Raw genomic sequence first — 25,294 nt, forward strand, 5'->3', positions numbered from 1 at the left:
AGGCTATTTCATTGACTCTAAGATATTCTAGATTGTAAGACACACAATTATTTTATGTACCATCATTTTATGTCTCTCCTTTATGAAAGTAACAATGCTAGCAATTAAATATGACATGCCATCTCTGGCTATCTGACTTTAGAAATGTTAGAAAGTAACAAACTGTGCATGCTGCAACTGGAGAGCAGCAGAGGCACAAGGCCTCCTCTCAGGTGTGCTCAGGACAGGAACCTGATTTACACTCAGGCCCCCATGATATGGAGAAGCAGGCTGGAACACAGTCTTGCGAGACCCTGACACTGGCCAACAAGCAGGAAACTGAGTGAGGAGGGAAAAACCCAGTCTTCTCTCCCATGTGTCTGCTTTACCACTCACACACAACACTTCACTTCTGACACCTCTGGTCACCAAATGTGCGGGGGATTTTCCCTCACCAAGCAATTCTCTGCAACACCAGCTGGTGTCCTACAAATTAACTCAATTCTGAGACTACACCCTACTGGAGAGGCCAGTCCCAAGTCTAGGTTATCACCTGTGCTTCTGGCTGATGGGCTCTAAATCAGAGGTTCCCATAACCCCCTCCTCTGGTTTGATTAATTTGCTACAGCAGCTCACAGAACTCAGAGAAACACTGACTTAGGTTAACCAGTTTATTAAAGGGTACAGATGAACAACCAGATGAAGAGACACATAACGTGAGGTCTTGGGAGGGTCCTGAGCACAGGCACTTCTGTCCCCATGGAGCTGGGGACACACCAACCTCCTGATATGTGGATGTGTTCACCAACCTGGAAGCTCCCCAAACCCCTTAGTGGGATTTTTATGGAGGCTTCCTCTCACAGGCACAATCAATTATTAACTTCATTTCCAGCCCATCTCCCCTCTCTAGAGAGGGTGTGTGTGTGTGTGTGTGTGTGTGTGTGTGTGTGTGTGTGTGTGGCAGGGGGATGCTGAAAATTCCAAGGTGCCTTATTAGAATAAAAGACGCTCCTAATGCTCTTATCACTTAGAAAGTTACAAGGGCTTTAGGAACTCTGTGCCAGGAACTGGGGACAGAGACCAATATATGTATTATCTCACACTGTTACTGATGAAAAACTATGCTGTCTTTAACCTGAAGGTCATAGAGAAACTTTAATAGCATGCAAAACTGCTCATGACCTGATGTTAACAAATAGCAACATATAAAATTGAATCATATATGCAAAACAAATCACTCTCTCCCCCTCAAAGGATTAACTAGAAGTACTACTTCCAAATGTCAGTAGTAGCTGCCTCAAGGTCCTGGAATTATAGGTAGCTTCTTCATTTGTTCCTTTATATTTCTCTTTACTTCCCCCCAAATTTCTATATTCAATGTGTAATTTTTATAATCAGAGATAAGGTCAAATATTAGTTTTTTAAAACCTGCCAGTTGTGGGTCACATGGATACTTTGGTTTATTTAAATATTAGATATAGAGCCATCTCATTCATGTATAATAAGCCCTTCTTAACAGTGAAACAACATTCCTCCGATAACATCAGGTCAATGCATGCTCACATCCACAGAACTAAGTTCATTTTGGATACCCCAAAATATGTAATGCGGGAAATTATTTTTGTCTTTCCAACATGAGGTTTCAAGAATATCAGTATTATTGCTCAAACGTGGAAAAGGATTAATTACTTCCATTTCCTGCTGGATCTTCAACTTGGCATAATAATGTGCCAAGAGAAACACATCTGGTCACACTTCTGATAAAAGTCTACTGTCAGGGCTTCCCTGGTGGTGCAGTGGTGAAGAATCCACCTGCCACTGCAGGGGACACAGGTTCGAGCCCTGGTCCAGGAAGATCCCACATCAGCGGAGTAACTAAGCCTGTGCGCCACAACTACTGAGCCTGTGCTCTGGAGCCTGCAAGCCACAACTACTGAGCCCACGTGCCACAACTACTGAAGCCCACGTGCCTAGAGCCCGTGCTCCACAACAAGAGAAGCCACCGCAATGAGAAGCCCATGCACCGCCAACAAAGAGTAGCCCCTGCTTGCAGCAACTAGACAAAACCCACGTACAGCAGCAAAGACCCAACGCAGCCAAAAATTAAGTAAATGAATAAAGAAATTTATTTTAAAAAAAAGTCTACTGCCAAAGGTAGGCAGTGCTGTCTTGCACAAGACGGATTTTTTTTTTTTTTAAAAAAGGACTGTTCGACAAGTAGCTGCCATGTCCAGAAATTGAAGCTAACACATTTTATGCTGTGTTATCTTGATGGAATTGCTTTTTAGCCCCACATACTCAAATACCAATCTATTTCTCCCCTCATATTTGAAAAGGAACATTTAGACAAAGGATAAAAATCTTGAAATGTAACCTTTATACTTGCCAAGAGTAATAAAACAAAATATGCTACCTTCTTCTACTTTGGGTGGTACTAGATCATACGTAGGCTGAAAAGCTTGGGAAAAATCGGATTTCTTTGTTTATAAAGTTTAAGAAATTCTTTCTCTTCAAATGTCTTTTCTTGCTCAGGTATACTTAAAGCTCAAACAAGTAACAGAAGATAACAGTATGGATGTTCTAATTGAAACATCTCAAATATCACTTTTATTTCAAAGTTTTCATTGAAAAACTCAAATGATTATCAGATGACAGTGATCATATATTTGACCCTAGCTAGTAAGTATAGTCACAACATAAATGTCTTATTTTTCAGTATTAAACAGCAGTAAAGTCAACCTTTCTTAATAGTATCTAATATACCAATAATATCAGACATTCAAAAGGAAATAACATAGCTTGAGTTAATTTAAAGAGAACTTTTTATTTTGACAGCAGCTTCCTGCTGCAGATCTTTCTTAAATGACAGTGTAAACAATACAAGAATGAGAAACATAAACTCATTGCTACAAAATGCTTAGAGAGCAATTGCCCTAATTTGGGAGCAGCTAGTTTAAACAGCCCAAGGAAACTTTTTCAACTATTGTTACGTGGACACAATTATGATATTATATGTAAGAAGCTCATGGGTTAGAAAATATTGTAGAACTTTAAGTTAGTGCGTTACTATCAATGAGTCAATCCAGAGTACTTACAACTGAACTGGACATCCAAAGGCTTACTTGTAACTTCAAGATACGAATTCATTTTGTGGAAAATTTTGGCAAAAAGGAGCCTATTGAGCCATTCTGCTAATGCCTATTTCTCATCTTCCACATTCCGACTCAGGATATGGTCTAGATAACAATCTCATATGTGTTTGAGACTGCCAGCCCCTGCTGTTTACTTCCATCTAAATCCGTTCTGATTTTAATGCTATGTATCTCCTGTCTCAGCAATAAGCAATGAGGATACAGCTGAAGGTGAAGTCCAGAGACGAAGAAAATTTAGGAACCAAAAAGCATCTGACTTGCTAGCTTTATAAATAATCCAAGACAGATCAGAAACCAATGCCTATTTTGAATGTCTTAAATAATGTCAGTGTTAATCACCAAAAAAGGCACAGATTTAAATTCTCAAGCTTAAAAGCAGGGGGCGGGGGGGGGAGGTGCAAGGCGGCTCTGATCAGCTGAAAAGTCAAGAAAATGGGTAGAGTACATCTCACTACTACAGAGCTCTGGGTGAGTCTCCACTCATTCATTCTTTTAACAAACATTTATCAAATACCATTAACTATGTTGTGTTAGAATTCAGACATGAGTAAGGAATCCAGTTGGGGAGAGAGAAGCTAGGATAAAACAGAGGAAATGAAGTGTATTTACAGATATAAAACTTGGGAAGGCAGACAGGGACAGCTATTTGCAACTGAAAACGGCTTCGCAGTAAAGGTAATAATGAAGCTGAGACTTGAAGGTTGCATAGAATTTCTACAAGTCAAAAAAATGGAAAGAAAGGACAGTCTAGGTTCTGAGGAGGTAACCAAGGACTCGGGACAAGTGCTGGGCACACCTGCAGAAATAGCAAGACAAGCAGGGCTGTGTAGCATTCCTGGGGAACATGGTGAAGGATGAGTCTGGAAACGTTCACTGCAGCCGGACGGCGACGGGGTGGGAATGCCACAGTAAGTGCCGGGCAAAGGAGAGAAAGGCAGGTTTTCTGGGACAGTGACTTCCATATATTTGGCTGCACATCAAAAATCACCCGAGATGTTTAAAATGTGGATTCTCAAATCCCCCTAGGAATAGGAAACTGTAATTTTTTAAGCTCCTGTAGTGACTGTCAGTATCAGTTAGATTTGCGTAAACCAAGAGGAACTGCAGGGTAGAAGCAAAGAGAACAGAAAAGGGGAAATGGCTACAAGAGAAGAAGAGGTAGAACTAACAGAAAATACCAACTATTGACATAGGGGCCAATGGAAAAGAAGAACCAGAAGGTACCTTAGGTCTAAAAGAATAGGAAGATTTAAGAAGGGGCAACTGTTTGCAGGAAAAGACATTGGGGTCGGACATTCTGGGGTTGAGTTCCTTATTGGGTAGGAAATTTTGTTCTAGAAATTCAGGAAAATTAACTTCATATTTAAACATATACTATTTGCTGACACCTCTTCTAGGGTTGCCATGTACTGCGCTTACCCGTGTTTTACTAATTAGCTTTGGGAGTGTGCATCTCTCTCCTGAAATACATGAAGGACATATAATATATATAAGGCAGGGTGCTAGAAACTTAAGAGGAACTCGATAAATATTTACTGAATAATAAAAGTGGAAGTCTAGAAAAAAGTTGAAGATTTTAGTCTTTTTTTTTTTTTAAAGGAAAAAAAAATCTTTTTTTTAAGATGTCATGATTCTTACCTTTGCAGCCAAGGCTTTTAAACTGTCGAGGAATCTTTGCCAGAAATCCTTGAAGAGCGGGCGGTCAATTTTCTTCAGGCTCTCTTTGGTGCTGGCGTCCACACTGACGTATAGCTGGGTAACTGGTTTGAGGTTCCTTGATAATTTAAAATTAAAAAAAAAAACAACAATAGAAGAAGAAAATTATGCCTAAGTCGGGCTTTTCATGATGTTAAATTTACAATCTGTAATAGATGTGATGATTAAACATTTCACTGGGGTCTAGAGGGTTCTGCTTCTCCCAGAAGATTCAAGCCATGATTTTAATGTGACAGAATGGGATGTCAGTTGGTTATTTTTTAAAATGACTGGACACCATCCCTAATAAACTGAAAACATTGGATTACTTAAAATTAGTCTCTCTTCAAACACTACATTTTAGTGGAAAATAAAACAAGATCAGGCTTTAGGTCTGGCACCATCAGCTCAGCACAATTACAAGGGGTTCTCAGACCAAAGTTTCTTCATAAACTCTGCCACTTAAGACTTCTACAGGGGTCTGTGCTGACGGGCCACCTCCCATCATCAATTTGCTGATGGATGTTTTCTAAGGCACAAGAACAAGGCTTCTTTAAGGGCACAGAGCCACACCAACGCCTCACCTATGCCTCTGAGAGCAGGAGTGGGTTTAAAGTCAAGCCCTGTGTGGGCGAACAATGACCCATATCAGGGAGCCGTAAGCAATGCAGAGTTAGAAAAAGAGCAGCCAAGCACTTACAAAAGAGCACAACCCAGAAGAAAAATGTATGTTGTAGGTTCTTATCTTTCTTTGCCTTCTTAATCCGCATCCATGAGTACCACTCATTCTACACTTCGCTCAAATTCACTGACTCATTTCACAATGTCATCATCTACCAGATTTCTTGCCAGTTATGTTTTAAGCCCAGATTGTACGTTTTCCCAGAGCCTCTCTGTTCTCCCTTCAAATAGGTCTCATAATTCACTCTCTTCAATGAATTTCGAAGTAGAAAGAAATTCCCCCTTAATAATCCTCTGACCAAACTCTCCCATTCTTAATTTGCTATAACTATTCCATAACTTGTATTTACCCCTAGAATGTTATTTATACATTTTTTGTTTCAAAGTCTAGGCATTTAAAAACTGCCACATAATTCACATGCCATAACATTCACCATCAAAGCGGTTGATGAGCTTTTTATATCTATCAGTATTGGCCTTACCCATCTTTGAGTGGAAGACCTTGAAGGACAGGAGCTCTATTTTTCTTTTCATCCAGCCATACAGGTAGACACTTCAAGCTACTTTTTAGTGGATACTGTTGACTTCAGCTGACAGAACTTTTAAGGAAATGTAGGCCAAACAAATGCTTGTAATCATCTGGCTTAGTGACATATGGAAAAACCAGAAGGGCCTAAACCCAAAGCTGTTAAAAGTGGAGAAGCTCTGACCAAAGTTAGGAAAGAATGATTAAAACACTGGCAGACTCTCATTGCTTTAATCCCTCTCCAATACTGATATAACAGAATCCTTAAAAGTTCAATAATGTGTCACTACTGAGCAAAGGACACCAATTACTGGAAATGCAAAACAACAGCATACTGTAATGGCAGCATTTTGTCTCACCACCCCTTTTGCTGGGGGCCTCTTTAATAACAGACAAGCTACTTTAACTGGATTTCATGTTTTACAAACATAAAAAGGATTGTCTTAATGAATACGGCTGGCTATCATCGTCTGATACTCACAGGACTTTGTCATAAAGCTGCCTGATGCAAAATGGGAACCGGCCTGACCTTTTCACTACACCTCCATAACTACTTCAAGAGTATGAACAGTAAATTCCAAAGGCCATAGATGTCTTACAAACCACCACCATTTTGCAAAAAAAAAAAAAAAAAAAAAAAAAAGTAGTCCTGGACATTGACACTAGCAATAAGGAATTTTTGACATTACTAAATGTCTGAGATGCTATAATCAGGAATTTTATAGCTCTTTGGCCAGGGATCAGAGGAAGAATGGAGAAGAGGAAAACCCCAAGGAACTGTAGAGCTCATTCCTAAGGGGCTCAAAAGGAGTAAAACGACACTGGAGAGATTTTCTCAGCCTCAGGGATCTTATGTCTGCCTGCTATTGGTCTCTGTTCCCCGTGACGATGAGGGTCCAAGCACAGTCATTTGTCTGTCTCCATTCTATTCAGAGACAGGATCATTTTAGTTATATCCTTAAAACCATCATCATAATTCCTGTGTCTCAGAATCTCACATTGCTGTTGAGAACAATTAAAAAGGACTATACAATAAAAGGGATCTATAACTCTGAGCCCAATCCCCAGTGAAAATACCCTATGAATCTTGATATGATTTTTGTGATGACCCTTCATCCGGCTAATTTTAAATCTCTGAGTTATAAATGATCATATATAGAAAAACATTGCAATTGAACATAAAAATCCCTCTCCCTTCTTCCCTTCCTGAAGAGATTAGGCCTCATTCTACCCAGAATAATCAATAATCATATCAAGATCCTACCTACAATGAAACCTCCTCATCTCTACAGAAAGGAAAAAAGGGAGAGAGATTTATGTTTTCAAGAAATCTAGAGGTTTCAATAGTAACTTTGATGCGCCTATTGGACAAAAAAATAACCGAAGTGACCCAAATATCCAATACTTATATGTGAAATCTATCCAAAAAAGGGACAGTTTCTATTAGCTGTTTCCTTCCCTGTGTTATGGGCCACAGTCTCTTGTTTCTGTGTCTAGTTCATGTTTTTTTTTTTTTTTTTTTACGAAAGCTGGACATTTTAAATAATATTATTTGGCAATTCTAAATCAGGTATCTCCCAACCCAGGGTTTTTTTTTTTTTTCTTTTCTGTCTGCTTGCTGTTTTTGTTGTTACTGAACTAATTTGGTAAATTCTGTATTCTTGGTTGTGTTTAACCGCTAAAATCCCTGTTTGATTAGCTTAGTGGTCAGGTAAGGATTAGACAGAGATATCCTTAAATGACTTCAATCAATAAGTCTCCTAGGGCTTCCCTGGTGGCGCAGTGGTTGAGAGTCCGCATGCCGATGCAGGGGACACGGGTTCATGCCCCAGTCCGGGAAGATCCCACATGCTGCGGAGCGGCTGGGCCCGTGAGCCATGGCAGCTGAGCCTGCGCTCCGCAACGGGAGAGGCCACAACAGTGAGAGGCCCGCACACAGCAAAAAAATAAAAAATAAAAAAAATAAGTTTCCTAGCCTTTGCTGAGGGGCTCTATGTGTGTATATTAGGGCACGCCTTCGATGTCCAGGCAGGCATTTGACAACTGTGCCTTAGCTTTCACTGTCTACCTGCTCAAGACATCAATTTATCAAGTGGAGGTGGGCAAATAGGGCCTTTTCAAGTCTTCCCTGGCATACCCACAGCCCTGCCCGTGTACATGGTCTTCTAGATTTCCAGGAACATGCTGGAGCTTCTCAAAGTCCCCTACAAACATCTCATTCCCTGGCTTTTCCTTTTAAGTATTTGGTTAGCTTCCTGTTTGCCCCAACGGTTACTGCTGCCTCAGGCAGCTGTGAAGTTAAACAATTACTGATAATTGCTTATGAGAAACACCGGAGAGAAAGGCTTTCAGTGCTGGACAAACTCTGAGTCACTTGTAACAAACACAACCCCTGTAAGTGAGAGTTGCCAGGGAACTGCCACACATACCATATGATGACAGTTCTCCAGGAATGGGACTTTGAAAGAGTTCCAACTCTGTTTTGTCCCTTCCCCTGGCTGCCAGGCTACTGGTTTTTACCACGACTGTAGGCTACTAGTTTGCAGAGCTGGAGAAGTTGGAATGGAATAAGGACATGTTAACACATCACAAATCTTACTGTTCATATTGCAATTCAGCAAATTTTCTGAGGAACAGTGGGTTTCCACCACAGCCTACTTTAACCCATTTCTAAGCTAAGTTTCAATCCTGAGCCTTAAAAGACAAATCTTTTCTTAATTTAACTTAGTTGTTTTTTGCTTCCTCTTTACTGTACAGAGCCTGGATCCAAAGAAAAAGGGCCATCCCCATACCCACACATACCCCTCAACAAAAGCCTTCAGTTTCTACTTTAGCCACTGGCTTCTCAGAATCCAAAAATCAAATATTCTAGTGTACTGTTGCAAGAAGTCTTGGGAGAAAAAAAGACCACTGCAGTATTCAAAATATTTTTGTATTGTTAATGCATATCATAGAAACACTCTTTTTTCTTTTTAGCCACGCCACGCAGCTTGCAGGATTTTAGCTTCCCTGAACCAGGGACTGAACCCAGGTCCCCAGCACTGGAAGCATGGAGTCCTCACCATTAGACCACCAGGAAATTCCCTAGAAATACTTTTTTGACATGAGAATAAAAATACTATTTACTGGGGGCAAAAAAACGTTCCTCAGATTGTTGCATACCTCTGATTAAGAATTTGATTCTGACAATTTTTGCTGGTATTCTCACTGTTTTTATAGAAGAGTAGGTTTTGAAGGTCTGTACTCTGCTATTCCTAATAACCAACAAACAAGTTTTGTTTTTATTTCCATCACAATTCATCACAATATTCCTTCTTTGACCCATAAGCAAATGAAAAGTGCATTGCTTAAATTATAAGCATATTGGAATATTCTAGTTATCTTTTTGTACTGATTTATAGTTTAATTGCATTGTGTTCACATAGCATGATCTACATGATTGCAATACTTTCTTGTAACTTGCTATAATGCCCAGCATATGGCCATTTGGTAATTTTTCTGAGAGCAACTTCTGTGCTCTTAAAAGGAATTTATATTCCAAAGTTTCTCAATTCAATACTCTATTTCTGTAATACACGCTAAATTTGTTAATTTAGTTGTTCAGATCTTCACTACTATTCCTGATTTTGATTTGCCTGTTTTATCAGTGTGAGAGAAATGTGTTAAAAACTTACTATTTCTCCTTATTTTGAAAATCTCCAATTTTGAGATTATGTTACTGATTGTTGAAAAATTTTGAATTACTGTTTTACGTTCCTGGTAGGTTTAATATTTTATAATTAAGAAATGTTCCATCTTATCTCAAGTAATGGTTCTTGCCTTAAAGTATACTTGACCAGTATTACTTAGCCTACCTTTCCAAGGTGCTTTTCATATATTATCTCATACACTAACAATGCCACTATAAGGTAGTCATTATTACTGCAATCATTTTACAGATGAGGAAACTGGGCACTGAGAGGTTACCTTCCCAGTGTCAGAAAGACAGCAAGAGATACAGTCAAGATTCAAACCCAGGTCTCTTCTAGACAGAGCACAAGCTCTTCATCACTTCACTGTGCTGCCTGTCTCTCTTTTTTTTTTAGCCCATCCAGAAAAGCATAGTTTTGAAAAGTGTCCATCAATTCACAGACACAAAAGAAGACTATATTTTAAACTTAATACAAACAAAACAGGCTGGGAGAAAAAAAAAAACTTCTATTGAAAGGATCAGGTAGTATTTATAATCAATCTTCATTTCATTGTAACTGTTACCTATAGCCACGTAGAGCTGATACATACAAGAAAACTTTATTTTTATTAAAATTAATGTATTTCTTGATACATTTTACTAATATGTGAAGAGATGTCCAATTTATAGAGGTTCTCTAACACATATAGTGAATATCTTAGCAAATACTAGAGAAAACAAAACATAGAGCAAACAAAATAACAGAAATACAAGTGGAAGAAGTAAGAGAACAAACAAAGTTCACACATAGTTTCAATGAAGGTGCTCAAAAGTAAACGTACACGGGGACAAATTCTGTGGTGGTGGAGGAGGTAGGTGTAGGAAGTTAAATGTTAATCGTGTCATAGTTAAAAATGGAACACAGCTCTGTCTTCTTATGATAAGCCTGCTAGCAGGGAGAAAGCTTTGAATTAACTATACTTATCACAAAAGAAAAAATTTAAGATTTTAAATGTACACTTAAAAATAATATGAAATAGTTAAGAAAACCGTGTAGAAGAAGGGGTAGACAAAATAATTAGCTACTAAAGGTATCAGAAAAAAGCCTGAGAAAATCTGGTTAAAATGTTAAACCTTGTATTGCTACTGATGGGAGTAGTTGTTTTTATATCTTTTAAAAATAATAAAAAGATTCTGCGAAAAAATTTAAAAAAAAGAAAATCGTGTAGAAGTGAACTAAAGATGAAGCTAAGAGTGAGCCAGTCGACAAAGGGCTGAACATTTGACTCTAAATCTTCTCATGCTCATAAAGAGACACAGTTATAGGATTCAAATGTCCACAAAGTAAGCACAAACTAGGTTCAGTGTTTCTCAACAACTTCCTTACCTCACAACATGGTCTACTTTTAGCAAGATGTCTCACGTAGGTCTTTGACATCTTAGCACAGAACAATTTACAGGAAGTAATGACAGGGAGTGCTCCAGTGGGACAGTGATACCCAGGTGTGATGGGCCTTTCTGACTGCAGGGCTGAATGCAAGCATAGATCATACAGTCTCAAGAATAAGAGTCCTAAACTCACATGTCTGCAGGAACCAAGTATGATATAATGTGAGTCAACCAAGACACTTTTTTATTTATTTAGCTATTTATTTAATACATTTATTTATTTATTTTTAAAAATTTGTTTATTTTATTTATTTAATTTTGGCTGCATTGGGTCTTTGTTGCTACGTGTGGGCTTTTCTAGTTGTGGTGAGCAGGGGCTACTCTTCGTTGCGGCGCGGGCTTCTCATTGCAGTGGCTTCTCTTGTTGTGGAGCACGGGTTCTAGGCACGTGGGCTTCAGTAGTTGGTGGCGCACGGGCTCAGCAGTTGTGGCTCGCAGGCTCTAGAGTACAGGCTCAGTAGTTGTGGCATATGGGCTTAGTTGCTCCGCGGCATGTGGGATCTTCCTGGACCAGGGCTCGAACTCGTGTCTCCTGCATAGGCAGGCGGATTCTTAACCAGTGCGCCACCAGGAAAGCCCAAGCAAGCCACTTTTAAAGGAAAAAGAAGTTCTTTGGACACCAAAACACAGACTACATGTGAAACATTCAAGAATATTCTTTCCTTACTCAAAGCAAGATGCTTCCCATTTTTCTTGTATGTGGTACTCTGTCTCCCTTTCGTTGTTTCATGTCTGTTAGAAATGGCGACAGAAATTTCTCTGCTGTAAGAGAATCTACAGTGCGATCCCTCTGACAGGTGGCAGATGAGACTCAGCCTCAGGGCTGAGGAGACAGTAAAATGGTGGAGAGCATGGCAAACTGAAAAGCAGAGGCTTTACAGAAAAGACAGCCATTCCTTGCTGTGATATTGTCAGACAATAAGGAACACACATGCAGTCTTTGTCCCTAGTTCCTGGCACAGAGCTCCTAAAACTCTTGGTATTTCCCGAGTGACAGAGGTGAGAAGTGCCTTTTGTTATCTATAATAAGCCCCTTTCAACCATACAAGAATTTATATTAATGGGGTAACTCCTGATGCGCCCATGGACACATTCCAGAGAGGGGCTGGTGCCCGAAGAACCGACCACGTGATTAGAGGGTTGGCACTTTCAGTTCCCCCTGCAACTTCTAGGAAAGGGAGATGGGCTAGAGGTTGAGCTAATCACCAATGACCAATCACAATGATTTCATCAATCCTGCCTATCTAATGAAACCTCCATAAAACCCTCCCAAATGACGGCTTCAGAGAGCTTCCGGGATGGTGAACACACTGGGTGCTGGGAGGGTGATGCGTCTGGAGAGGGTGGGGAAGCCCAGGGCCCTTTTCCCCACATCTTGTCACATGCAACCCTTCTATCCAGATGTTTGAGAGTTGTAGTCTTTATAATAAACTAGTAACAGTAACTGAATTGTTTTCCCCAAGCTCTGTGAACTGTTCTAGCAAATTACCAAACCCAAGGAGGGGTTGTGCGACACCCCAATGTACCGTCGGTTCATCAGAAGTACAGGTGGCAGCCCGGGACTGTGACTGGTGTCTGAAGCAGGGGGCAGCCTGGGACTGAGTCCTGACCCTGTGAGGTCTGTGCTAACTCCAGGGAGACAGTGTCAGAATGGAACTGAACTGCAGGACACCTAGCTGGTGCCTGCAGAGAATTAGAGGACTGCTTGGTGTGGGGAAAAAAACACACATCCGGTGTTAGAAGTGTTGTGAGTAAAAAAACAGATAAGAGTGAAGTGTTCTGGTGTTGTAAAAACAGCACTTCATACTTGGCTCTTCACAATTTTTGCCAGATTGTCTTTTTCTCCAAAGTCAGAAATCTCTTTTATGAAAAATTTCTGGATTTTAAATGTTGGCTAAAAAAAGAAAAAAAAAGTTTCTAAACATGCTACAGGACAAATAAAACCTACTCCTTATCAACTGCCAGTTTGAGACTTCTGGTCTCAAGAACTCTCCAAGCTTTCCCACATGATTAATTAAGTTCCTGAAAAAGACCGAGTCCTGGTACGTTCAAGGTTATCCTCCTTGTACAAAGCACAGCCTGCTGTGCTATTCGGTAGAGTACAAACATGGCCATAAACTCTCCCTCTCCTTGTACCCATGACCCTTTGCAATGTAGCTTTGAGTGCCCCTCACTGACTCCAAGCTTGGCCACGTGACTTGCTTTAGCCAAGGAGAAGTGAGCAAACGTGACACAAGCAGAGGCTTGAACGATGCCTGTGTGTTGCAGTTTATCCTTTCTTGCTGTTCACTGAAACCCTGCCACCACGTGGTCAACTTCAGACTTGCTGGAGGATAAGAGGCTACACGAATAGAGGTCCCAGTTGTCCCAGGCAAGGCCATCATAAACCAGCCATCCCAGCATATCTGCCAACTGACTAGACACATGAACAACACTGAGACCAGCAAAGCCAGCCAAGATGAAAAGACCTCCCAGCCGATTCACAGAATTACAAGCTAAATGAATCGTTGCTAGTTTGACTGACTCAGTTTTAAGGCAAGTGGTTACAGCAAAAGATAACTGATACATGCTACAGTGTATCATATATCAGTTTTACGCCGATCAAAAATACCATTACAGGGGCTTCCCTGGTGGCGCAGTGGTTAAGAATCAGCCTGCCAATGCTGGGGACACGGGTTTGAGCCCTGGTCTGGGAAGATCCCACATGCCGCGGAGCAACTAAGCCCGTGCGCCACAGCTACTGAGCCTGAGCTCTAGAGCCCGCGAGCCTGTGTGCCACAACTGCTGAAGCCCACACTCCACAGCAAGAGAAGCCACCGCAACAAGAAGCCCGCGCACCACAACAAAGAGTAGCTCCCACTCGCCACAACTAGAGAAAGCCTGCACGCAGCAACGAAGACCCAACACAGCCAAAAATAAAATTAATTAATTAAATTTTAAAAAATACCATTATAAAGGCACTTGCTTTTGTGGAACTAAGAAGGCTTTTTGTCAAGAGAAAGGGGTTTTTTTGTGTGCAATCACCACCAGATCTATCATTAAGTGCCTTACACATTCTTGTCACTTTTATTAATTAGCCTCTACGTCAACAAACAAAAACATAAAGCTACCTAGAATGCAAAAGCTTTCTCATTTGCCTAAGGTGTCTGCTTCTATCTTCAACAAATCCTCGAGGACCACTCACTGTGAAAACTCCCTTCAGTGAACTGTCAGCAAAGAGCCATATGCTTTAGAGCTGGAGGGGAGACTGAGATCCTTTTAAAGCAAAGTTAAGCATCCTGAAAAGGCCACTAGCCTGAATGTAATGCTTGCATGTCGGTCAAGGGAAGGCTAGTTGACAAAGTCAGGATCTTCTTCAAAAGATACCAAGAGTATGGGTTAGGCACTGTAGTAATTTAGAAATTTGTTATTAAAAAAAATAATTAGTACACAGCCAACCACCCAGAGAACATTATTACTTCCTAGTGTATGCTCAAAGATAAAATGGTTGCAAGAGGTTCATCTAACAGCTGATTTGAATGAGCAAAGTGCATCAACATTAGAGGTTAACTTCCAAAATTCACGATCTCCGTGCTATATTAGTAAATCTACAGCCTTGTTTTTCTGTAGGACACCAGAGACAATTGGTATTTAGAGTCCTCCTAATTCACGGAAATAAAACAATATTATCTGCACCTAGGAAATTTGTCTTTCCATTTTCTCTTGGACCACTTTCAAGTACATATCTTATTTAATTCTCTATCATTTTCCTCAATCCATGATGGCATTCACAAAGAATACCACGTATTATCAAACAATGAATCACCCTCTCTGGTTATTAGCTTACATGCCACTCCTGGAACATTCAATTCTTTTTAGGCATTACAGTAGGCCCTCTGTATCTGAGGGTTCCACATCCACGGATTCAACCAACTACAAATCAAAAATATTCTAGGGAAAAAAAATTCCAAAAAGTTCCCCAAGGCAAACCTTGAATCTGCCATGTGCCAGCAGCTATTTACAGAGCATTTACAATGTATCGGGTATTATTATAAATAATTTAGAGATGATTTAAAGTGTATGAGAGGATATGCGTGGGTTATATGTAAACACTATACCATTTTATAAAAGGAACTTGAGCATCAGTGGGGTTTGGTATTTGCAGGGAGTCCTGGAACCAGTCCTCCTCAGATACCAGGGACGACTGCATGTCTTAAATTTGGGATAGACTCCTTTTTTCTGTGTGTGTGTGTGTGTGTGTGTGTGTGTGTGTGTGTGTGTGTGTGTGTGTGTGTGTGTGTATCCCAACACCACTCTATCTGAACCCCGCCCTCATGAGCCATTTGAAAAGTCAAAGATCTTAACATAAAAATTTAAAAAAAGGAATAGTAACCCTATGCAAAATGTACACACTGACTTTTTTAAAACCTTTCCCTTTTAACTTTTTATACAACTTCAAAAAGTAATATTTTAGCTATCTTTGTGACAATGTTACTGATTTTCACTTTACTGCCTGGTAACTAATAATTTTAATCAACTCTTTGATTTCCTATGATGCTAAATTCTAAACCAAGCACCTACAGTGTGCCAGGAATTATACTAGTGGCATAAAGATAAATAAGCAGGGGTCACTGACCCAGGGACTCACAGTCTAATGAAGAAGGCACAAGTAAATAACAACCAAGTAAAAGTTAATGTTTTTGGTACTGTAATATGTGTATAGTTCAAGTATAATGCAAAATCAGGTCATTTCCAGGTCCCAGGAGATGGTCATCTCTACCTGGAGAGCCCTCCAAGTCCTCCAAACCAACCGCATCATCTTACCTCCTAAACCCGCTTCTTCCTCACACGATCCCCCGACTGTTACAGGGCCCCACAGTCCTAGCAATCAACATGGCTGGAACTTTCCGAGTCACCAGTTAAGTCCTCTTCTGTGCAGGGCTCACAGAGCCATACAAACAGTATGCCAAACTTATCATGCCTCAGTGATACCTTTTTTAAGACTCCTCATTCTGTCTTACTTTCATCCTTTTAACTCTTACCTAGACAAACGTATAATCTGCTATCCAGTTTCCTGCTTCTTGGCTCACCCACTTTATACCGTGCTGGCAGACTACTCTGCAGAAAGCAAGCTCTTTCTAAAGAACAGCATTTGAAGTCATCTGCAACCTTGTCCCAACCTTTCCAACCTGGGTTCCAGCTGCCAGTCTCTTTCGCACACTCTGTGGTCCTAATCAACTATATTTACATAATGGTATCCCAAATACCCCAACTCTGTAACTTTCTCGGACAGTTCTTATTAAAAATCCACAGTTTCCTATCTCCCCAAGTACCCATCCCAGCCATACTTTAAGATCCAAATTTAATGAAGCCTTTTCTGAGAAGTTTTACCCTGCTTCTCTCATCTAAAAAAAAAACTGCTTTCTCTTTTGAATTCCCCCAGCAATTTATTTGTGCCTCTATTTCTTAAACTAATGTTATCTTCCCCGATAGAATGGATTTTTAAAAGCAGGAGCTCTGTCCCCTCAAAGCCAACATTTGTATGTACTTAGTAATCAGTAAGTCCTTTCTGAATATATTAATGCCTGTTAGTTTTACTTTTCAGTCAAACACAGAGTCAAGCAGCAGTATCTTAACAAGCTGGACCACTCACCTGATTTCCGCAGGGAACTGTGCATTTGTGACCAGGAAACTGGAGATTTTTCGCTCGTGGAGTAGCTTCAAAAACCTGTTGATTTCTGGGTACATGATGGGTTCTCCCACAAGGGATAATGCACAGTGCTTTACTGTCATTCCTTCCTCAAAGCGTTCCTCTCTGACACCTGGCACTCCTGGAGAACATGGTGGAAAGGAACAAGCTCAATAAGGCACAGATAGAGGACATCACTTTTATTTTTCTTAATTAAAAATTTAAAAATTTTTCTTAATGGTTCTTTGATTTTAGAGGGCAAAATTACTTTTGATACCAACCAAATACTACAAAACAAGAGCCTGGGGGCGGGGGGCAACCCTAACATTATTAAACCAGAAAAAAAAAACCTAGAATTATTATATCAGCAATCTCATCCTTCCTTTTAGTATTAATTAAACTACATCAATACAAGCAGGCAAAACTAACTTTGTTATTAGCTAATTATTTGGAACACAGAATGTATTACTTTCCATAATCTGCTTAGCTCTGCATTCTTTCATGTTGGTCTAAGACAATGAACTCAGTATATAGCTGCATAAGGAAAGCCTCTCCTATACCAATCATTGCCGCCTTCATTCCTCAGGTATTTTGAATTGAGAAACGAAACGCAGTCGGTCCAAAAGAAGAGAGGAGAGAAAAAGAAGCCTGCAGTTCTCACCTTTGGCTTCATATTGGAATCACCTGGAGAGTATCGTAAACTACAGCAGCCTAGGTCCACTGCCAAAGATTCTGTTTAACTGGAGTGAATGCAAGCCAGAGTAACGGGAGCTTTAAAAGTTCCTCAGGTGATTCTAATGTGCAGCCAAAGTGAAAAACCACTGCATAAACCAGAAGCCCCCAAACTTATATGCCAACTAGAATCACCTTGGAACTGTCAACGTTCCAAATTCCAGGCCACAGCACAGACCAATGAAATCACCATCTTTGGGGGAGGGGCAGGGGCATCAGGAGCTTTTTGAAGCTCCCCAGGTGATCCCAATATGTTTGGGGATCCACTGCCACACTGCCACACACCACTGGTTCTCGACCCTAGTTAGACATTGAGAAATAACCCAAAGAACTTTAAAAAATCCCAGTGTCCAGGCAGTATCCCAAGCCAATTAAATCGCAACCTCTAGGGACGAGAGCCTGAGACATCCGTATTTTTTAAATGCTCCCCATGTGATTAGAGTGGACAGGATGGGTTAAGCAGCACTGCTCTAGACTCGATGTACTGTAGGAAAGCATGCATTAAAAAAAAAAAAAAATAGAAAGCATGCTTGAAAGTCCCTCAATCTAACACACAGTTTGAAAGACTTGGAAATTGCTTAAAAAGGCAAATAAAAATATATCTCCTTTACTTCAGATATTTCTATCCATTACGCTAGTTTCTTTTTGAAGAACACATTCTCTCTAAAGGATACAGATTCCTCACCGAGATTGGAGGTAGGAGGAAACACGTTCATATTCCCTCTCAGTCATTTATGAGCCGTCTCTGAAAAGTAGTTTTCTTGACTGTAAGCAGTACTTAGCCCAAAGAATGTTTCTTAGAATTAAATGAGATAATGCATGGAAAAGCTTTAGAAGAGGGCCTAGCACACACAAAAAAACATTCATTAAGGAGTTTTTCTTCTCATCACCTTTACCCTGGTTTCTTAAAATGATTAAATCCCAGTCACTATCACCTTAAAGAACAACAACAACAAATCTGGAGAAAATAAAGTTAGCTCTCACTGCTTGCTTGTGCTTTAGTTTCCGGGAAGTGACTTTATTTTACGCACACACACAGGCACACACACACAATCTACTTGGAAACAAGCAAGGGCAAGTAAATACCCAAGACATCAAACCAACATAATGCCTGCTAAACTCAGAACAATCTAAAAGTGGCAGCTTTTATCTTCTTTTATGACTACCTAACTGCAATTCTAAGAATGTATTTCATGTCAGTATTTGGGGGATGAATAATTTTTTAAGTTATTGAAATCTAATATCTTAAGTGAATCAAGGTTTTAAATGAAACTTGATCCGTAATGCAGTCTGTGTTACCAAGACAACTCAGCATTAAGTATAAAATTTCCTTTTTGTTAAAAAAAAAAAAATCAGTAACTTTAATCTCGCTGGGAGATGAGTAGAAGGGCAGATTTAATCAGAACTGCAAAATTAACCTAAAACTCAGAAAGCAGAATGACTGAGCAGTGGCCCGGCCCTAACCACTGGAAGTCAGACACACCAGGTCCAAATTCTTGCTCTACCACTAGGCTGGTCTGTCTCCTGGGTCAAGCCACTCACCCCCTCTACACCCATTCCCTAATCTATAAGATAGGAATTTCACATGCACACAGTTATAAGAATTCAACAAAATAAGCCACATGAAATAACAGGTCTGGTACCAGGCCCAGCACATAAGCATTCAAAAAAATCTTATTTTTATTATAGTAATTATTTCATGAATTGAAATAGAAATTCAATTATTTCCATTATTTTAAATAAAATGGTAATTCCATTCAATTCAACATACAGTTGACCCTTGAACAACAAGGGCTAGAACTGTGCAGGCCCACATATATGTGGATTTTTATATATATGTGTGTGTGTATATGTATATACACACACACACACAGGAAAATTTTTTGGAGATTTGTGACAATTTGAAAAAACTAGCAGATGCCCCCCACAGCACAGAAATATCCAGAAAATTTAAGAAAAACTTAGGTATATCACGAATGCATAAAATATATGTAGATACTTGTCTATTTTATCACTTACTACCATAAAATACACATAAATTTTTTTTTTTTTTTGGCCAGCCACACGGCATGCAGGATCTTCCCCGACCAGGGATGAACCTTGGGAGCTCGGAGTCTTAACCACTGGACCGCCAGGGAAGTCCCAAATACACATAAATTTTTAAAAAGTTAAAATGTATCAAAACGTACTCACACAAACACTTAAGGACCACACATAGCACCATTCCCAGTGCAGAGAAATGTAAACAAACGTAAAGTTGCAGTATTAAATCATAACTGCACAAAATTAACCGTAGTACCGACTGTATCTCAGTAATAATTTCCTAGGATCTCCTGTTGCTACCACACTGAGCGCAAGTGTTGCAAAGTATCTGCTTGAAACGCCACGCCACGTGAGGCTCATCATCTCCACGTGAGCAGTTCATCTCTCCAGTCAATTGCAAATTGCAGTAAAAGGCAATCTCTGGCAGTTCTCTGGTAGTTTTCATCATGTTTGTGCAATACTATGAACCTTGAAATAACACCACAGGACCCACACGATGTGCCATTAGTGATGCTGTAAGTGCTCCCAAGAAGCAGAGAAAAATCATCACATGACAAGAAGAGGGTGAATGGCTTGATATGTACCACAGATTCAGATCTGCAGCTGCCGTTGGCTGCCACTTCAAGATAAATGAGTCCAGTGTAAGGACCATTGTTAAAAAAAAAAGAAAAGGAAATTCATGAAGCTGTCGCTGCAGCTACACGAGCAGGCGTGAAAACCTTGCACTTTTTGCAAAACGCCTTTGTATCTCATATTGAAAATGCAGCTTTTATGTGGGTGCAGGATTGTTATAAAAAAGGCATACCTATAGATGAATATGAGTCAAAAGGCAAAATCATTATATGACAACTTAAAGCAAAAGGAAGGTGAAGGATCTAAAGCTCGAGAATGTAATGCCAGCAAAGGATGGTTTGATGATTTTAGAAAGAGGCTTGGTTTTTAACATGTCAAGGTAACAGGAGAAGCAGCTTCTGCCAACCAAGAGGCAGCAAAGGAATTCCCAGCAAAGAAAATCATTAAGAAAGGATATCTGCCGGAAAGGGTTTTTAATGTAGTCAAAACTGCTCTATTCTGGGGTGCAAAAAAAAGCCTCAAAGGACATTTATTAGTAAGGAAGAGAAGCCAGCACCAGGATTTAAGGCAGGAAGGGGTAGGCTAACTCTACCGTTCTGTGCAAATGCAGTAGGGTTTACAATCACGACTGCCCTTCTCTATAAAGCTGCTAACCCCTGAGCCTTGGAGGGAAAAGATAAAAACCAGCTGCCAGGCTTTTGGTTGTACAGAAAGAAGGCCTGGACAATGAGAACACTTTTTCTGGACTGATTCCATGGATGCTTTGTCCCTGAAGTCAGGAAGTACCTTGCTGGTAAGGGACTGTCTTTTAAAGATCGTTTGATATTGGACAATGCCCCTGGCCATCCAGACCCCATGAGTTCAACACCAAAGGCGTCAAAGTGGTCTCCTTGCCCCCCCACACAACATCTCTAATTCAGCCTCTAGATCAGGGGGTCAGAAGGACCTTTAAGGCTCATTACACATGGTAGTCTACGGAAAGGACTGTCAGATCCCTGACAGACAGAACATTAGGAAAGTCTGAAAGGGTTACACCACTGAAGATGCCATCCTTGTTCTAGAAAAATGTGTGAAAGCCATCAAGCCAAAAACAATAAATTCCTGCTACAGAAAACTGTGTCTATTTGTTGGGCATGACTTCACGGGATTTACAACAGAGCCAATCAAGGAAATCACGAAAGGGATTGTGGATACAGTTAACAACAACAACAACAAAAAAGGTGGGGCTTCAAGATATGGGTCTTGGAGAAATTCAAGAGCTAGCAGACACCACACCAGAGGAGCGAACAGAAGATGACTGCATGGAGATGAGCGCTTCCTAACCAGTGCCAGACGACGAGGAAGAAGACAGAGAAGAAGCAGTGCCACAAGCCAATGGACACGAGGCAATCTCAGAAGTGTTCGATTATTCAAGACTGCTTTTGACTTCTTTTACGACATGGACCCTCCTCCTATGATACGGGCACCAAGACTAAAGCAAGTGGTGGAAGAAGGACTGGTACCATATAGAAACGCTTTTAGAGAAATGAAAAAGCAAAAAAGTCAGACAGAAATTGCTATGCATTTACATAAAGTCACACTGACTGTGCCTGCCTGCCTCTCCTGCCTTCCCTCCCCCACCCGAGACAGCAGGGAGATGCTGACATGTCCATGGAATCTGAGTAACATGGATGGCCACGGCAGGGTTTTGAGAAGGGTGGCCTAAGAAGGGTGGATCACATTGGGTGCTATGTTGAGAACAGAGGGGCAAGCAGAGAGGCTAACCTGCCACAAGGATATTACATAATCTAAGCAAGAAATGATGGTAGCTTGGACCAAGGTGGTGGCAGTGGAGGTGGCAAGAAGGGCTTATCAGCTGGGCCTATTTCAAAGGTATAGTCAAAGGCTCTATTTTGAAGGTACGTTTGAAGGATTTTCTAATGGACTGGATGTAGGTTATGAGAAACAGGTGTCAATGATTTCTATAAAGTTTTTGGACTAAGCAAGAGTCACCATCAATTGAGACAAGTTGGCGGTAAGAAAGCCTTAGGGGTAACATGGGGGTAACAAGTATTGGGGGGGGTGGAGGTAGATACCATGTGTTCAACTTTGGACACGTGAAGTTTAATATGTCTGTTAGATAGCTGAATGTGTGTCCAACATTCAAGTTTGGATTCTGGGAGAAAGGCCTATGTGGAAATAAACATTTTTGCGAAATGGATGGTATTTCTATCCAAGGGCCCGAAGCAGATTACCAAGGCAAAAAAGGCAGTTAGAGAAGAGGACCAAGGACTTAAGTCTACGCAATCACACATCTGAGGAAAGAAGAGGGACCAACAAAGGACGTTACCAGGGAAGAATGAGGAAAACTTACAGGCAAAGAGATCAACTGCTATCTTCTCGGAGAGCTACAGCTAATAAATATCAGACACCTACGAAAACAAACAAAAACCAAGACCAAGAAAAAGCCTGTGGGTAAGGCTTTAAAAGAATAATTCTGGGATTTTAAAATATCCTAATTTTCTCAAAAGTAAGGCACTGAGAATATGTAAAACCTTGGTTCTCTCCTTCAAGAAGCACATTTCTATTTCATGCTCACTGTCAGAGGCGATTACAGTGCTCCTCCAAAAACAAGGCCCTCAGGGACTCAACCTCATGCTGTCTTTCACTGTCCTCAAAGAAATATGTCAGAAAATAAGACATCCTCCAAATTTCTAATGGAAAGCAGTCCTGGGGCCGGAGGACAGCCCAGGCAACAGCAGACACTACATTTCAGTAGCAAATCTATAGGGATATTTCCCACTGTGTGTCTGTCTGTCTCTCTGTCTCTCTCTCTCTCTCTCTCACTCACACACACAGAGCCTGTTCACTTCATGTTTCCCTAAACCTTATCCCTTTCACCTCTAAACTCTGCTTTGGTTTTGTTTTGTTGTTGTTGTTTTTGTTTTTCGGTTTGGAGGTTTTTATTGTTGTTGTCGTTGTTAGTTTTCTTTGTTTTTGTTTTTTCTTAAGCAAGTTTTGTGACATTTCTCAGCCTGAACAGCGTCCTGATCCTGAATACTCACTACAGTCATCATATTAACTAGGAAGCACTCCTTACCTCACTGAAAGATGCCAAAGCAAAAACTTAAGATTCCAGAATTTTTATCCTAAGGTCATAGCAATAAGCTGAATAACCCAGAAATAAAAATGATATAAGGTTCGGGCTTCCCTGGTGGTGCAGTGGTTAGGAATCTGCCTGCCAACACAGGCGACATGGGTTCAAACCCTGGTCCGGGAAGATCCCACATGCTGCGGAGCAACTAGGCCCGTGCACCACAACTACTGAGCCTGCGCTCTCAACCCCGTGAGCCACAACTACTGACCCCGCGTGCCACAACTACTGAACCCCACGTGCCTAGAGCCGGTGCTCCGCAACAAGAGATGAGAAGCCTGCGCACCACAACGAAGAGTAGCCCCCACTAACCACAGCTAGAGAAAGACCACACGCAGCAATGAAGACGCAACACAGCCAAAAATAAATAATTTTTTAAAAAAATGATATAAGGTTCAATGTAGAGTATTCCTATTCCTTTGGGGGTTGATTAACGCCCCCCCCTCTATTCTGAATACTTTCTTATGCCTTTTTTTAAATTGAGGTATAATTGATATGTGTGAGTATTCCTCTTTCTAAAGATTGGACCAATCAGAAATAAAACATTTTCTTCTTTCTTCTCAAATAACAATATAGCTCCTGGCCAAAGATGTTCCTAAGAACCCCTCCTGGCTGAAAGTCATATATAATATATCTTTGATACAGCCACTTCTACTATGATGTTTATTTCATAAATAAACTTCGGAAAACAATTAGCAGGCGGTGTTCTCTTCCCCGCCTCCCCGACATTCCTTTTGGATGTATATGTCAGCACACCTCGTTCCTGAGGACCATCTGTTGGAGACCCTTTATTTTTCGCATTACTTCACTTCTAGCTTAAACTATAGATTAAAACATCTAGCAACAAATGATGTCACCTTCACATTTGCACCTTCAGCACCGAGGACTTTCCTCACAGAGAGGGTTCACTCACTTGACGTCAGCTGAACTGATGGGAAGCTGAGCTAAAGAAACCTGAACTCCATTCTCTGAAAACTATTTCTCCCTGCCATGGTGGTATTTAGAGGGCGGCAGTGAGCATTTTGAAAAAAGGCCGAGTTGCACTGTAATTCTGACCTACTTGTAATCAATGTAAAGTTAATTTTGCATGCATATAAAGGGGAAAGCTAATAAAAGTCATGGGAAGAAAGCTGCTTTGATGATCAATGAAATAACTGAAAAGACAGTGATTGCCCTTGGAATTGAGAATAGATGCATGAAAAGGGAATGTTTAAAAGATGAGTATATCTTCAAAGTGTGCTCAAGGCTGGCCACTCAGCTAAAGCTGGACACTCAGAGGCAAAAACAACAGTACGCACAACAAGTCTCATCCTACGCAAAAATACGATCATCAAATGACTGAACCAGACCCATAGGAGAGAGCGGGTGATCATCATGGGCTAGGAAAGCACCCTGTAAAACAGGACTCCAAGCTAGAGTAAGGGAAATTATTAATGAGTGACCTCTAAGGAAAGGCTAAAGTGGAGATACCCAGAAAATGACAAACTAAGAAGGAAATGGAACTAATCATATTGTGGTAATTATTTCACAGCCTGTCTATATATCAAATTGTCATGTTGTACATGACACAATGCTATGTATCAATTGTACCTCAGTAAACCTGGAAGAAAACACAATGCTTACACAATGCTATATGTCAACTGTACCTCAGTAAACCTGGAAGAAACTTACACAATGCTATATGTCAACTGTACCTCAGTAAACCTGGAAGAAAACAGTCATGTTAAAAATAATAATAATTTTATTAGCTGTGATAATGATATTGTGTTGATGAAAAAAATCTAATGTTTAAAAGAGATTCATATTGAAGTTTGAAGGCAAATGTGATACTTGGGATTTGTCTTAGTTACTTCAGCAAAGAAAAAAGGGGAGATAGAGAAGTAAGTATGCCAAAATTTTGACAATTTTTAAATAGGGGAGAAAAGGATATGGGGGTTTATTGTGCCATTCTATTTTGTGTATACTTGGACATTTTCATAATACGATTTTTTAA

At 40.4% G+C, this 25,294-nt stretch overlaps 1 protein-coding gene across 7 annotated transcripts in view; it reads right to left on the minus strand.

Moving 5' to 3' along the window:
- Positions 1-25,294, minus strand: part of LOC113630607 (S-adenosyl-L-methionine-dependent tRNA 4-demethylwyosine synthase) — a 265,650-nt gene that overhangs the window by 133,170 nt on the left and 107,186 nt on the right. For all 7 annotated transcript variants that reach the window (XM_027126212.1, XM_027126207.1, XM_027126208.1 and 4 more), the window contains 2 exons: positions 16,785-16,962; positions 4,770-4,905 (listed from right to left, as the gene is read on the minus strand). In XM_027126212.1, coding sequence (XP_026982013.1) covers positions 4,770-4,905; positions 16,785-16,962 — 314 coding nt within the window. The remainder of the gene's footprint in view (positions 1-4,769; positions 4,906-16,784; positions 16,963-25,294) is intronic.

The sequence above is a fragment of the Aethalodelphis obliquidens genome, unplaced genomic scaffold, assembly GCF_003676395.1.
Source record: "Aethalodelphis obliquidens isolate GAN/ISIS:26980383/991018 unplaced genomic scaffold, ASM367639v1 scaffold30, whole genome shotgun sequence".
Classification (NCBI taxonomy): Eukaryota; Metazoa; Chordata; class Mammalia; order Artiodactyla; family Delphinidae; genus Aethalodelphis; species Aethalodelphis obliquidens.